The sequence below is a fragment of the Mastomys coucha genome, unplaced genomic scaffold (genome assembly GCF_008632895.1).
Source record: "Mastomys coucha isolate ucsf_1 unplaced genomic scaffold, UCSF_Mcou_1 pScaffold20, whole genome shotgun sequence".
In the NCBI taxonomy this organism is placed as follows: Eukaryota; Metazoa; Chordata; class Mammalia; order Rodentia; family Muridae; genus Mastomys; species Mastomys coucha.
This window is the reverse complement of record NW_022196903.1, coordinates 9,665,291-9,681,910: the sequence shown is the minus strand read 5'-3', so window position 1 is coordinate 9,681,910 and position 16,620 is coordinate 9,665,291. Positions and strand designations below refer to the sequence as shown.

At 39.2% G+C, this 16,620-nt stretch overlaps 1 protein-coding gene across 5 annotated transcripts in view; it reads left to right on the top strand.

Moving 5' to 3' along the window:
* The first annotated feature begins 296 nt into the window (after nt 1–296).
* Gpr85 (G protein-coupled receptor 85) overlaps nt 297–16,620 on the top strand; it is a 43,614-nt gene continuing 27,290 nt past the window's right edge. The window contains exons 1-4 of one of the 5 annotated variants that reach the window (XM_031381193.1): nt 303–625; nt 1,093–1,705; nt 2,134–2,257; nt 3,249–5,876. In XM_031381193.1, the coding sequence (XP_031237053.1) occupies nt 3,419–4,531 (1,113 nt within the window). In that variant the 5' untranslated portion in view covers nt 303–625; nt 1,093–1,705; nt 2,134–2,257; nt 3,249–3,418 and the 3' untranslated portion in view covers nt 4,532–5,876. Of the gene's footprint in view, nt 626–808; nt 1,706–1,846; nt 1,984–2,133; nt 2,258–3,248; nt 5,877–16,620 lie in introns of those variants that run through there. The other 4 variants (XM_031381194.1, XM_031381192.1, XR_004121882.1 and 1 more) reach the window with 4 other exon arrangements.

Here is a 16,620-nt window from a genome sequence, read left to right as displayed (position 1 = left end):
TAAAGCAAGTACCTTATGGATATCCAAAAGAACACACACACACACACACACACACACACACACACACACACATCACAGCTAACCACTTTTTAATTGGCTAAAAAAAAATCCCCAATCAAATCAGGGCAATTTAACATTGTTTCAGCATTACTAACGTTGGTCTTTGTGTAACGACTGTGACATCATGACAGTGAAGTATTCATTTTTAAGCTTTAAACATTTTACCTCTACGTATCCAATAGAAATACAATATGTAAATTAACCTATATTATCTGTATGCTGATTGGCTTGACTTCCCCTGAATGTCACAATCTCACCACCCAGCGATGAGGTATTTTACTGCTGTCTCGAGATCGAATTATTACTGTAGAGAGATTTTTTTTCTATTTCATTAACAGATTATTATAAAGCAATAAGCTTGCAGGAAGACAAGCAGACGTTTTACCTTGGGAATTAATGAAAGCGTGCCTGCTATCTCTTAAGGGGTGAAGAGTGGGTAGTTGTTTAAAAATCTTACCCCACCCACGCAAAAAAACTCTTTGGAAATGGGAGAATCGAGACGTGGATGATTCTTGAGGCGTTCCTAATCACCAGGTGTCAGACTATGTGGTGTTTGTGGACTGGTGTAAGTTTCCGGTATTCATCATATTCCTGGTATTTTTATTTTTTTATTTTTTTTTTTTTATGTCTAATAACAAAGGAAGGGAAAGGGGAAACTCATACACTCCACCGCTTTGACATCAGCAACTTATTGGTCATCTCAGCTTGGAAGAGAAAGGAGAGTCTTGTTGCTTGGGGTGGGATGTGAGAACAGCCGTGTAAAATCTCGGTACTCTCTGATCCGTTAATCACGTTCGAGAAGGTGGAATGAGTGTAGATCGGTTTTGCACTTGTCGTCTGAACTTAGCCTCTCCTTCCTTAAACGCAGATCTGCGTGCCTTGGAGAACAGATGATCACTGACAAAGACAAGGCTGCCCCAACCTGCTCCCCTTCTTCTCCCCCACTGGCAAGATTTTTGACTGTGCTTAAATTTCCTTTCCTTTTTTTTTTTTTAAATACATATATATATTCTTTTTTCTCTCTCTCCCCAGCTAACGTGCCAAATCAAAGATCAGCAGGGAAAAATCATTTGAGAAGAATTCTACAAGGCGCATCCAATGCTTAGCAGGACCACCCTGACAGAGAAAGGAAGACGATGTTTCGGGAAGGCGAGGGTTCGGGGCAGCTGGGGCGGAGGCGGCCGTCCCCGGCACGATGGCTTCGTGCGCTGCCCTAGGGGGAGAGGATGGGCCTGAGGTCCGGGAAGAGCCTTCCCGAGACCCCCACTGCCAATGCGGGGAGGGAAAAGTTCCGAAGCTGCCTCGAGGGAACAAAAGCCTGATTTGGGGCCGGCTGAACTGGACAGGACACTGAAGCAAGCCAGTCTGCTCCGGAGACAGGCAGGGGCTCCTGCTGGCTCGGCGGAGGCCGGAGCCACCCTCGCCGCCGCCCTCGCCACCGCGCCGCCGCCGCCGCGGCCCCTGCGTTACTGGGGGAGACGGTGCCGCTGCGACAGGGGAGGACGCGGCTGGAGCTGAAGGAGGCTCCAACGCGCAGGCGCCGCCGAGCCCTGCCTGGATGCTCAGTCAAGGCACTCAGGAAAAAAAAATCAGCAATTTATAGAAAGAAGAAGCTATAGTCTGTCGGGATATCCAACACCAACAGGTAGGAGGATATACTCTCGGTTAAGTTTGGGGGAGGGGGTTGCACCGTGCTAATGAAACTGCAGGTTCATCAGGATACAGCCCTCCCTGAGGGTTTTTTTTTTTTTTTTTTTTTTTTGGACAATAAACTGCATAATGGAAGTACATTCAGACAATGCATCTTCTAAAGCTTACTGAGAATTCGGTTTCCGGAAACCTTTGCAAAACTGAGGAATATGAGACTGCGAATCACGAGTACCCTTCCCTTGCAGCACAGAAGCAATCTCTTCCCATCTTCGAGTATGTAATGCATCTCTCTCTCTCTCTCTCTCTCTCTCTCTCTCTCTCTCTCTCTCTCTCTCTCTCTCTTCTTTCTCTCTTCCCTCCCTCTCTCCCTCCCTCCCTTATCCCCCCTCCCTCTCCCCTCCCCCATCTCCGTTATAAATCCAGGGGTGGTGGATTTCAGGTTTCGTAATGTTGCATGATGCGATCTGTATTTACCCGGGGATGTACCGGTTGGGAAATTAACATCATCGGATGCAGTTCTGCCTGGGCTTCCATCAGCATATTCCAGGCAAGTGAGAAGTGGCAAAGGAAACACGCTTCGTGGGAATAACAGAGGAAACTGATTTCCCTGGTGTGGTTCACAGGCACCTAGGAGACAATGTGCATTTTGTTTGAAAATAAAGCCACTTGTGATTTGCAACAGAGATTATCAGTGTAAATGAGAAAGGCTTAATTGCCAAAGAAATACCGTTTCATGTTATATTCATTTGAATATAGGCAGCCAAGGTCTACAAATGGAAGTGCATTATCCCTCTGGGTGTGTTTCCCTGGCCAATATTTATATTTACCATTCTTAATAATCATGTAGCTTTAAAAGAGACAAGATTTGCCCAAAAGGGGGGTGGGGGTGGGGTGGGGTAGGGAGAGAAAGACAAAAGATTAAATCACATTGAATCTCCAGACAGGTTTCTATTCATTTTGGAGTCTGGTGTTAAAATTATGCTTCCAGATTAATCAACAAATACTTTTATGTAGCATGAACAGCGGCACTTGACTTAAAAGATATATATTTACAGCGGTTCTCTGCATGCATATGAGCTGGGACGCTTCCTTTAAAATACTGATGGTATTAAAGAAGCTCAACTAACTGTGGGTAGCCTCCTGCCTGCCCCCTCTCAGCAATCTTGCAGATTCTGTTGCAAGGCTAGTGATTAATTCTTGGGGCTGGCATATTTTACAACTGTGGAACAATTTATTCTCTTCCCTTCTGAAGATGTCCAAATCTAACTATATGGTGTCTAGAATAAGGACATTGTTAAGTTCACCTAACTTAGAATAGTAAATACGCTGACATCTCAAATTACTGCTGAAGCAAACAGTACTGTTTAAAATTGAAACTTTACTTGCTTCCTCATTAAGGAACAGCTTTAGGGTAGCTCTGGCATCATTACTTACCAACTGAGGAACTGATAATTCTCTCTCTCTCTCTTTTTCTCTTCTTTCTTCTTCTTCTTCTTCTTCTTCTTCTTCTTCTTCTTCTTCTTCTTCTTCTTCTTCAGATATTCTGATGGCAAATCAAACGGAAGGCAAGAGGAAGCTTGGCCACAGATTGGATTGGATCTCTTTGTGGATTACATTTTCAGTAAAATGTGTGGATCGATCTTTTCCTTGTTCTTCTATCTAGATCATAAGACTTGACTGAGGCTGTCTCCTTATCCTCCATCCATCTATGGCGAACTATAGCCATGCAGCTGACAACATTCTGCAAAATCTCTCGCCTCTAACAGCCTTTCTGAAACTGACTTCCTTGGGTTTCATAATAGGAGTCAGTGTGGTGGGCAACCTTCTGATCTCCATTTTGCTAGTGAAAGATAAGACCTTGCATAGAGCTCCTTACTACTTCCTGTTGGATCTGTGCTGCTCAGACATCCTCAGATCTGCAATTTGTTTTCCATTTGTATTCAACTCTGTGAAAAATGGCTCCACCTGGACTTACGGGACTCTGACTTGCAAAGTGATTGCCTTTCTGGGGGTTTTGTCCTGTTTCCACACTGCCTTCATGCTCTTCTGCATCAGCGTCACCAGATACTTAGCCATCGCCCATCACCGCTTCTATACAAAGAGGCTGACCTTTTGGACGTGTTTGGCTGTGATCTGCATGGTGTGGACTCTGTCTGTGGCCATGGCCTTCCCCCCAGTTTTAGATGTAGGCACCTACTCATTCATTAGGGAGGAGGATCAGTGCACCTTCCAACATCGCTCCTTCAGGGCTAACGATTCCCTAGGATTTATGCTGCTCCTCGCTCTCATCCTCCTAGCCACACAGCTTGTCTACCTCAAGCTGATATTTTTTGTCCACGATCGAAGGAAAATGAAGCCAGTCCAGTTTGTAGCAGCAGTGAGTCAGAACTGGACCTTCCATGGCCCTGGAGCCAGTGGCCAGGCAGCTGCCAATTGGCTAGCAGGATTTGGAAGGGGTCCCACACCACCCACCTTGCTGGGCATCAGGCAAAATGCGAATACCACAGGCAGAAGGCGGCTATTGGTCTTGGATGAGTTCAAAATGGAAAAAAGAATCAGCAGAATGTTCTATATAATGACTTTCCTCTTCCTAACCTTGTGGGGTCCCTACCTGGTGGCCTGCTATTGGAGAGTTTTTGCAAGAGGGCCTGTAGTACCCGGGGGATTTCTAACAGCCGCTGTCTGGATGAGTTTCGCCCAAGCAGGAATCAATCCCTTTGTCTGCATTTTCTCCAACAGGGAGCTGAGGCGCTGTTTCAGCACAACCCTTCTTTACTGCAGAAAATCCAGGTTACCAAGGGAACCTTACTGTGTTATATGAGGGAGCATCTGTAAATCTTTAGCCTTGTGAAACACTAACCCTCTCTGCTAAGCAATTGTGGCCTGTAGCCATGTCTTGAGAAGAAAATCAAGGATGGGATCAGCAGTTACAAGGATTTGGGCAACATTCTGCAGTCTTTGCAATAGTTCACCTATAATCCTATTTTAAATCTCAGAGTGATCCTGCTGACTGCTGGCAAAGGTTTGTAATTAAGAAAGGACAGAACCACTGCCCTAAGTTTCTTTCTGTGGGTGAACACTAGATAATGAAAGTAGCAGGTGCTAAGTATCAGTGCTAATGCTGTGTATATCATTACATATGAAAAAGAACTTTAAAAAACAATTAGCATTGGACATTTTAATAAATTAAGTTGACATGAAGTAAATGTGTTGATAAAAGCTAATTTTAGAAGTTTGAAGACTTTAAAACATTTCATACTATTTTTGTTTTGCAAAGACTACACTACTGGGGGACTTAACAGTACTGTAATTCTTAAAAGATGTGCCATGAATTATTGGGGTACACCACTTTAAACACGCCTTGTAAGTTTGGGGGAGCATTCCAAAGCAGTATATTGGTTCCAATTAGAGTTTACCTTTTTTGTATTAATATATTGCTATTTCTAAATGCCACTTTCCTTCCCTACCAGTGAAATTGCTAGCATTGAACTGTATTATGTGTTTTTTGTTGATTCAGTAAAAAAAAAAAAAAAAAGAAAAGTTTCCAGTTTGTTTCTATTTTACAAATGCTAGATATCTCTCTGGGAGGCAACATGAATGGAATCAACTGACCAGAGCTGAGCAGTTCTAAAAATGCAGAATAAACACGTGTTGCCTTAAAGGGTTATCTAGTGTCCTTCATCTTCCTTAGCAGTGGAGCGAATAGTTAGGAGGCATGGAGCCAGTCACTGGCCCTGGCTCTTCATCGGGAGGTGCATGGAAGTGCAGTGAATACTTTTCCCTCTTCCCTCACATGGTTTGGAGATTAAGGTGCACACCATTAGGATAATGAGATTTTCTTCTGAGGTGTGCTGCCCGTTCTAGCGTGTTCTAAGAAGCAGACAGTTGATGTTTGTTTATATTGTAGGTCAGCTGTCAGGAGAGTCCGCAGCCTTAGTATGAATGACATCTGGCACAACTTGTGAAGCATCTACTGTATGGAAGGCACAGTGTTCTCTATCCTTCCTGCACATTCAATGTATTGGTCCTTTAAATTATTTCAGTTTTAACTTGTGAAAGCTTATAGTATTATTTCTGGTATTTTAGAAATACATTAGATTCTGTGAGTCTCATTCTTTAAGATATAGATGTGTGAACTTCAATATAAAGTTGCATTTGCCAAAATATATCTGTGTAGCCTGTTAATTTTCGTGGAATAAATTTTACATTTTTGGCAGATAATTTGCTTTAGTTTAGTATACAAGCACAAATTAGACAAATTTGCTTTATAATAATTTTTATTTTTGTAGCTACTGTATTGTAAAACTGGAAATGTATGAATGACAGTAGAAAGCTGACTTAATATTTAAAAGCATTATTGAGTAGCTTTTCAAATCCATCCCTTTATTTATTATTATATACCAGTAGTATTTACAAATGAATACAGGTCTAATGGTTTGGTTTGGAATTTTAATATAATTATTACATTTTAGTGTACAGTAGAAATTTTGAGTTCTAAATCTATTACTTTTAAGAATGGCTTGAAGGCTCAGTAATACAAAACCAGAGAAAGTTGCTATTAGTCCTGCTGGGTTTCCATAGCTTTGTTTGTTTCTGGAGGGATGTTTATTAGTTTGTTTTGCTTTTGTATATGAAAAATAAGGTTAAGAACCTAGTAACATAGCATTTCTCATTGATAAAGTGCTTATATAAACAGAAGTTTAATATAAATAGAAAAAACAAATAACTGACAATTTCAATGTCTATGCAACTATTAAGTTTTTGCTCAAGCCATTATTAGTGAGCATTCTAACCTCATTTCTACACCAAAGCTGATTTGATCTAGGACAAAATTTACTACACAGCAGTGAGGTGGGTCTAGCAATAAAAGCTCTTTGCTGGAACTAAAACCATTATCAAACCCATAATAAAAACAATGTTACCAAAAGATGGTCTGCTAACATGATTCCATCTCAAAATTTGCAGGAAAGACATAAGACATTGACTATTTTCATGGAGAACTTTGCCTAAAGTTTCAAATATCCATCAGAAATTTCATCAGTGACCTTGAGGCCAGTGAACTTGGGTTTCACCAATCCATACTTCCAGTTATTGAGATAAGTGAATAGGTGTGGATCCAGGGGGTTGAGGTAGGACAAAAGAGAAAGGCAAGTGATTTTGCCTGACTCCACCTAGCTACTTGGACTACAACTCAGTTTCTATAAGTGAATGGTGCCAGAGGGGCATTAGTGAACACAGCTAACTCTAGTGACTGTGTCTCTTGAACAACTTGGAATTTTCAGATGAAGGCTGAATCAGTGGATCAGACACAGCCTCAGCTACCAATCAAGTTTTTTAAGTCAGTAAATAATCTTAGCAATCATAAAAAAATAAAAGTCTTCCCCAGTGTCTTTATGACAAAAACACATTAACTATTTTGGCAACCATTTTGATAGTCAATAAAAACAGTTGGTAATTAATTCAACTTGAAAAGGTTACTAATCCTCAATCCATAAAAATACATTCTCACTGGGGAGTCCAACTTCCCATTGAGAGAGACTCCTCATCAATAAATAATGGGTTCTTCTTGGACTAATTACACTACAGAGCTGAACAGTCTTCACATTGCTTTTCCATCAGAGTGGTAATGTTTTTCAGTGGATATGCCTGTGCTCTGCCATCTGGTTCACTTTGAACACAGTAGATTTTTATGTTCGTGGCTGTGGAATCCCATGCAGATATTAACTAAGGCAGATGGAGGTGAGTAGTTTGTCTGTTTTTCTACATAAGCTTGAATTAAATAACAAAATGGATTATAATTGAAAAACATTAATTGTAAATAGGAAAGTCAATTGACTATCTTCTTTACATACTAGCTAATTGAATTTCAACACCATCATTCTCTATAGAATTACTGATCTGTCATTGTTAACACTTGGAGATAGCCACATTTCTATGTATGCTTTTCTGAATAGTCTCCTCATTTACTTAGTAAATCTGCCCTAGGCTCTGGGTTTCATGTGAGCACTGTGGAAAACATGACAGAATAATCTCTCATTGAGCTTAGACACCTTGGAAAAGAAGCAACAGATATGGAGTAACAGTGAATTGTGGGTGCTAAAATAATAAATACTCCTAGATTAGCGTCAGAATTAATGAGCACAAATTAAGTGTTTCCACCTTCTCTCTAACGCCTTATCTCCTGGTTTGCCTTGGAATCTTTTATATGTCATACTTCCTCATCTCTGAGAGACCATTTGCTACTTACTAAGTAAAGTGTCAGCATCCTGTCACTCATGCTTCAATGTATTCCTGACACAGTGTTTTGGGAATAGCTCCCATGTTGTTCACAGTTTGTATAAAGTCACAGAGAAATATAAATATACAGTCTCTCCCCACTGCACTGTGTCCTAATTGTTTACTTCCACAGAACATAATTCAGCTCCTTCAGGAGACTTGGAGATGAGTCTTTTCTGCTGTAGTCAAAGTTCTATCAAATTACCATGAAAATGTCTCAGGAAAGTGCAGTCAAATGACAAAACTTGTCCTATGCATTTTAGTGATTAGCATTGGGGGCAGGGGTAGGACAGTGGGATCTTCCCTGGTGCCAACCAAAGATGGAAACAATATGTGAAATGAGATGCAGTTTTATTATTAAAATATTCTGCCCCTGTAAGATTTCTACTACTCCTTATTGGGGGCGAAAATACAACTGCTGAGTGCCCTATAGCTGGAAAGTTGGTTTGGACTCCACCAATTGTTTCTATTGCAAGCACAATGCCATATATGTATACTTCTGAAGACAGGTACCTTTCACATCAGTCATTTAACTACTGAACGGGGCTGCATCTGAGACTACTTCTGGGAAGTGGTTCACTGAACCCAACCTCTTCACTTTTCTATATTCACCATTAGACAAATTTGGGGTTTTATTCTATCTCATTCCATGTGTAACATAAACTATAACTTGTTTACACACGATTTTACCTTGTATCAATTCCATACAAAAAGGAAAAAAGAGCTAAAATAATAACTCATGCTTTCAAACACCGGCTAACAGCACTAAAATTAAAGTCAGTGAGTCTGAGTTATTTGCAATTTTTAAGTCTTGTGAGTTTATTTTTCCACAAAAAACAAATATATTACTTTTGTATTCGATAATAGACTTTTATGAATATTTTGAATGGAAATTACAAGTTCTAGTATCTGTTCATTAATGAAAAATTTATTATCCTTCTCAATTATGGACATGCCATTGATTTTGTGACTTTTCTAGACCTTTAAAACCTTTATTTATCTCATATTAAAATGATAGAATTTCTCAAAGTTGAGGTGTGACTCCGAAGACCTCACAGTGCTTTAAAATTAAGGAGCCATTTGTAAATGGCCAGTTTAGTTTTACCATAAATCAAAATAGTAAAGTAATTAAGAATATTCTTTTTTTAAAAAAGAGTAAGATAGGGAGATAGGGAGATTTGTGGTGAATCAGATTGACAAAACTTTTGCCTTATGATACAATGTTCCAAAAATAAATAATAAAAACAAAAGCCTTTAACTAAAAACAATAGTTACATAAAGAAGGCCTTGTTTTTAAGCAAGTAAAGGAGCTTTTGCATCATCTCCTTTTGCCAATAGGATGTTGTCCATTAGCTGCTAAACTTTTTGGCTTAATAGAAGACTTTTAAAGCCAGTTTCCTCTCACCATGTCAGGAAGTTGATAAAGCACCAGGTGCTCTAAGGCTCTGAGAGGAAGCCCAGGAGAATGTGTTTCCCTAGAAGTGGCTGTACAAATGGACCTCCAGGAAACCAGATCAGTAGGAGGTTCACACCTGACCTTTACGGGCAGTTCCCACCTCCTTTTATGCCTCGGGACACATCATCCTATGAGTATGGAAAATAATACATTCTTGACACAAATAGTAATACTGTTAATGTAATTCAGGACAAGCTTTATGAGGTTTTGATAGATAGTAAGGTACTGAAGCATTCAATGTATGTGGGTACCCATATTGATCATAGAATGTGGAAGGAAGGTAGGTATCTGTTAGACCACAGGCAAGGAATAATAATACCAAAAAATGTTAAAGTTGGATTGAGAGCTGAGCTTGAAGTACGCAAAGCTAAACAGCTGCTTCCTTTTATAGACTTAGGGAATGGAAAAAAAACAATTAAATAAATGAGGCAGAATTTGTTCTTTGTCTCCTCAGAACCCATTTCAATTTAATACTGTTTTTCCCATGAAAATAAATTTCCTACCCCTTTTGCTAAGCATTTGTTTATTGAAACATAACTTTCATGTGATAATCATTCATTATGCCCCTCTTTTAGATGGACTCTTTGTCAAGTGAGTTTGCCTTTCTGACTTCTCAATAGACACGGGATTACAATTGCTTATGGATTCTGGAACTGTTGAGAAGCTTCAGCAAGAGCATCCCTGTGAGGCCCTGGCAGAGTCTAACATCTTAAATAAACTTTACTTTATGTAGCAAAGGAGCCTCATCATCTCACACTGAAGACATCAACAGAGACTGAGACAATGTGCTAAGTGCTGTGAGGGAGACAGGTGAGATAAGTGTTAAAGCAACACAGACAAGCAATTAACTCTGTGAAGGTGGGAGAAGGGGAGGTGAGGGAGAAGAAGTGGCAACTGAATGAAACGGGCTTTGCAGGGTAATCTTAATTTCCTTGGCTTGACAAAGTTAATAGAGCTGTTCAGATAAAGCTCCAACAGGATGGGCGAGTGAGAAAGACATGTGAAAAACCCCTGATGTGTTCAACAGAAAACTAATCAAAGAATTGTATGTGGTTTAGCTGAAGCTGAGAGAGAGCCAGTATTGTGGAGTAGCTAAACAGCAAAACACTTGAAGGTTGAACCCCTTATTCTGCCTCTTACTAGTCAATATTTGCTTGGACTTCCAATCTGTTTATCTGTAAGTTGGAGAGGAAGAGAGCAACGACTAGATTTAAAACAATTATACCTTGAAATTTATGTGAAATAATAGCAATTTTTTACTTTTCAATATGCCCAAGAATATCTTAACATGTTTCTGGTATTGACTCATTTGACTATCAAAAGTAGATGTCATTAATATTTATAATTTGTAAATTTAGAGACTGCAATAGAGACTTAAGTAACCTGCATAAATTAGTAAAGGCAAGGGTAGCTGTCAGGTACCTTTATTCAGCCAAGCTAAACATTCATTCAAGAAACACCCAGGAACTGGATGTTCATAAATGGTGGCAGCACTGCTACTGTTTATGTTAAGAAAATCATTGTTGAAGGTTAGAAACCACAGGGAACAGAAGGAGCACAGCAGAAAGAGAGAGCTCCAGGGCCTTTAGAACTTAGCTCCACCTTGCTTGCCTGCTTTCCTTTCCCACAGAGGCTCTGAAAGAAACAAGAAAGAGTACCGGGTTACTAAAACCCATCTCTCCTTTCATGTGAAATCCTGCTACAGCAGAAAGGAGAATCCATCAGGGGTTGGGTTTTTTTTTTATTATTTTTTATTTTTTCAGAAAGATACTGCTCAGATTTTAAAAGTGGGTTACACAACTCACACCAGGTGGACAGTTTTACCTAGATCTGACTATTTTTCTGTACTATTTAAGTTTGGTATCATTCTCAAAAGGGAAGATGTTAACATAGTGGATGGTTGTAGGCTATATAAAATCTTTTCATTCAGGCTATGCAGTCTCTCTTAAAGGTTTACCTTCTGCTATCACCACTACTAGTCCTCGTGCCAGCTAGGGATATTTATTTTCCTAACCTCAAATCTTCTACAGCTTTCATGTCAATGTTTAGACTTATATTTACTAAGGAGATAATTTATAGAGAGTGCGGTAGAATTACCTTGAAAGTACTGTTTATATGGTATTCAAGCAGCCCAGTAATTGTCATATAGTTTCACATATGGACTTATGGACAGTTGCTCACACATCCAGCCAGTTGTCACTGCCTCTTTTAATCTGTTGATTTGCCCATTTTCATTGTTCCCGTAATAACTCACTCTACTTCGTTCTTTTGATTGGGTCTCTTCAGCAGTAATTGTCAAGGTGAGTCCATCTTCTAAACTGAGAGGTGCCGTTTTCTCCTTGCTCTCATACAGTGGCCTCTGTGGTCTTGGGAAAGCAAACGTTGCAATTATTTCATCATCCAGTGTGTAAGAATGGAAGGGCCAGATGAAGCATTAGGAGCTGGTCTGCTGGTCAGCCATAAGCTATGATCAATTCCCTGGACCTCTTAGTTCTCTCACTGTATAATAAAATTCCTCTGGCTTGGAAAAATCTATAGTTGATCTATCTGGGTCACGGATGTTTCCAGGACATTAATGTCATGGTTATTTCTGTCCAACAGAGCTTCCTACAACTGGCAGAGGTCCACTGAGAGTCACTTCTTTTGTGCAATATTTTACCTAACTAGGTCCCTACCTAAGCAGTTGAAGGCCCGAGCTGATCCCAGTTTATTGATATCAACACTGGCTAATATCTATATATAGCACATTAAAACACTCACTAGACTTTTGCTTTATTCATGTGCTAAGTTCATAACAGCACTTTTAATTTTAATCAGACAGATCTGATGCTCTGCTTCCATTGCAAATGACCAAATTATGGATATTTGTGCCCTGTTATTCCTTTTTATGGTCTGCCCTCAATTATAAATAATTCATGGATTTCTTTTACAGGGAGCCAAACCTGTTTCAATTTCTATTCCAATACATGAGGCATAAAATCTAGGAAGATATTTTAATACTTCCACAGTTTGTGATTTCAGAACCACCCACCTTTGAACAGATACTTCATTAGCACCTACTGTGTACTGAAAGTTGTACAAAGTGCTTAATAAATCCTTTCATTACATCTGGTACTGGCTTGGGTTTTAGTCTTCAGATTTGTAAAAACGAACAGAAATAGACTTGTTTTCTGTATCTGTGCTTGCTGTGTGTTCAGTTTGCATGAAGACCTTGGCTTCTAGATGCAACCAAATGCAAAGGTGTTTTACAATGAGTCTTCGCCAGCTTCAAGGATTGGACCAAATGTCTAGAAATTATGGTGAATTTTTAAATTTGCACTTCTTACTTGGAGCAACAAAATGATTTAATTATTATAGAACACCATTTTATGTTTCTGAGTCTTATGAGTTTTTGACTTTTAAGGGTATAAAATAGAAAAGTTTCTTAGTTGTATCATGGTAGTGATTTTAGGTACTGATACAGATTTGGGAGATCAAATGAGAAAATGTTCATGCACCCAAGGATTCATAATTCAAGAGAATAAATGTTCCTATTTTTACATGGTCCTCACACACTTCAGTGCATTGGAAACTGCACTATTATGCACCAGTGCCTCCAGACATGATGTAATTCAGGTTCTCGATGCAGAAAGAAGCTATGTTCTCCTCTTTGGTGCTGTTATTTGTTATGCCTGGGAGGTCTTGAGCATTTTCTGCAGTGGGTGAATTTGAGTGCTTTGTGTTTCCATTGTGAGCATGAAAATCTGTCATTTTCAGAAAGTACAAAAAAAATGAGACGTTTTCTATTTATTGAGTCTTGCTAAGGAAATTTTTCTCTGTGTTATCAGTTTAGAAACTGGAGAGATGACTTAGTGTGTCAGGCTACTGACTGTGCAGTCATAGGGACCTGAGATCAAATCCCAGCAACCATATAAGCAGTTGGACATAGCTGCACAGGGACCTGTAATCCTAGTATTGTTTCAGGGAAACACAGGATGATCACTAGGGCTTGCAAAATGCCAGTCTCACTCCAAGTTCAGTAAGAGACACTGTATCAAAGGAATATAGTGGAGAGTGGTAAATCACTGATATCCTCCTGTGTCACCTGCATATGCAGGTCCAAATATACCACACATGCACACATGTGCACATATATCATACACACACACACACACACACACACACACACACACACACCATCACTACTACAAGAACAAAACCCTTAAAATATCAGTTTAAATTATATTTACATTACAAAATACATTGTCAATATTCAACCAAGAATTATCCTACTTTGAACCAACAAAAATTATATTTCCATTGATAACAATGATCAATTATAGTGGGCTTATCATAAGGCAAATTAGGTATCCAATTTGGTGTTTTAGATATGTATCCATGGAAGAAAATAAGAAATATCCACTGTTATTATCACAAATCAAGCCAAGAAAAGGCACAGAAAAAAATGAGAAAAAAAATGGTAGGGTTGTTCCAGTGGCAGTATCTAGTAAAGCCATAAATAAAATAAAAATATTCACTAGCAGGAAAGTTTGAAACAATTTTGAAAGTGGTTTAGCATTTGACTACTGTTTGAAAGGATCTCCTTCTGTACATGGGATCGAATCCAAAGCTCATTCCTAAGAACTTTTGTGAGATAGGTGCCTTCTCATCCATCCAAATTTTTGCTGCTTTATTATTTTTCCACTCTGTACCATGCCCCTTCCTTCTTGTAGAATACAGCTATATACTTTCCCACTGAGCCCCCCAGCTCAGTCCCCAGACCCACTCTGATTTTAGCTGGCATCATTTTGACCTGAATGTATTTCTCAGTTTTCCAAACACCTAGTCTATATGTCATCTGTTTACATAACCTGATGGTGTTCTTCAACTCATTCAGATTTCCAGAGAAGTAAAATTTAAATTCATTTCTAGAAGATGAAAATTGAGAAAAATTGTAAGATCATTCACCTTATCTTGAACTTAAGAAGTATCCTACAAAAATTTTAGTTTAGTACTAGGCAATATGTATATGTATAAGTATATATGTATACATATACATATACATATACATATACATATACATATACATATATATATATATATATATATATATATATATATATATCTGGCTGTCCTGGAAATCACTCTGTAGACCAGGCTGGCCTCAAACTCAGAAATCCACCTGCCTCTGCCTCCCAAGTGCTGAGATTAAAGGCATGCTCCACCACTGCCCAGCAGCAATAACTATATTAACAAGCAGAAAAACTGTTTACATATAGGACAGAAAAGCAAATGTATATTTTAGAAATAATGTCTACCTATTATTCTCTTAAAGGCACATTTTATTTTTAATTGTGTTTGTGTTTGCGTGTGTGTGTGTGTGTGTGTGCGTGTGTGTGTATGCTAGATTTGTACAGGTGAGTACAGGTGTTCACCAAGGCTAGAAATTACCAGAAGACCACATGGAGCTGTATTTATAGATGTTTCTGAGATGTTTAACATAGAGAGTAAAAACAGAACTAGAGGTCTCTGGGAAAGCAGCATGTTCTTTTCACTCCTGAGTCAACTCTTTGGCTCTGAAAAATTAGCACTCACTTTGGTTTTCCTCAAAATTGAGATGATAACTCAAATATTATCTGCAAAACAGGTAGGCTGCATATGTGTGCCCATGTGTGTGTGATGTATGTAATTGTGTTATGAATATGTGTAAACATATTATGCAGGTATGCTCATCTGGATGGGCTGACATAAAGTCCAAAGAAAAAAATTCAGGTGTCTTCCTGTACCCCTCTCTAACATGCTTTTGAGACAGAGTTTGGCACTGGACCCAAGTTTGCCATTTTGGGGCTAAACTTGTTTACCAATGAATCCTCAGGATCTTCCTCTCGACCTTCAGGACAGCATGGGTCTACAGAGGCATGTTGCCATGCCCAGCCTTGAGCGTGGGTTCTCAGGACTCAACTCAAACCCACATGCTTCCACTCACTGCAAGCTCCACACCCACTGAGTCAGTTCCCCGGTCTTCACCTGAAAGTCTAAAGGTGGTGCTGTTTGAACTATTCACACCTATTTTTATTCCTTGTGGTTTTGACAAATGACCTGGATGGTCAGAAAGTCTGTGTGATGATTTATAAGTACCACAATATTCATATCACCATCTGAGCACTATTTCAGTATATTTTGTTTTAGCATATTTACATGGGACAACATTCATATATGAGTACGTTATATTAATCAAGGATAGCTCTTTATGCTTCAGTAAGGACCTAAATTATATGTTATGTTTTAATCAGTACCTCATCAAGTGTTCAAATGTTTGAAACCAGTCGAATTATAGTCAAAGTTTTTGGATATTCACAATGTCATTTATTATATTTTTGAGAACAAGACCAAAATATTAGTTGAACTAAGAGCAAACAAATAATGCCTATGTCTCAGAGTATTTCCCACAATGACTAAAGTACTATAAAATCGGGCCTCCCTTGGCCAGATATTACAGGGAGAGTAAGAAGCCTTACAATATTCAGCTCTAAATAGTATGTCTCCATCAGATCTCGCCCCACAGGCCTCGGGGAACTCCACAGAAGAAGAGGCAGAAAAAAGGTGAGAGACAGAGTGAATGGAGGGCACCAAAAAACCCGAAGGCTTGCTAAATCAGCGTAATGGAAGCTCGGATAAACTCACAGAGGCAACACAGGGCTTGCACCAGGTCCTCTGTGCATGTCCTGTCACTTCCAGCTTAGTGTTTTTATGAGATTCCTGAGTGGCTGATGACCGGGTCTCTGACTCTTGGGCTCTTTCCCTTCCGTTGCTTTGTCTTGCCCAACCTGTCTGTGACAGTTTTTTGTTTTATATTATTATAATTTATTTGTTATATTTTTAAAAAGTGAATGAATGAATGAATGAATGAATGAATGAATGAACGAATGAAAACCCAGCCACTAGGGTAAAAGTTAACAACTGAACTATCACTTATACCTGCTAGAAGAAGGAAAACCAGTTTTTTCCAACAGAGCGGCACTAAGTATATCAACCGCTCCAGGACAGGTCCATTGTTCAGGAGTAGTTGAGGAACTTATAATAGACTTCACAGTGTGTGTGTGTGTGTGTGTGTGTGTGTGTGTGTGTGTGTGCATGCACACACACATATGTGTTTTTATTTGGTTAGAGTTTGGTGAGGTTTTGTTGTTATTATTGTT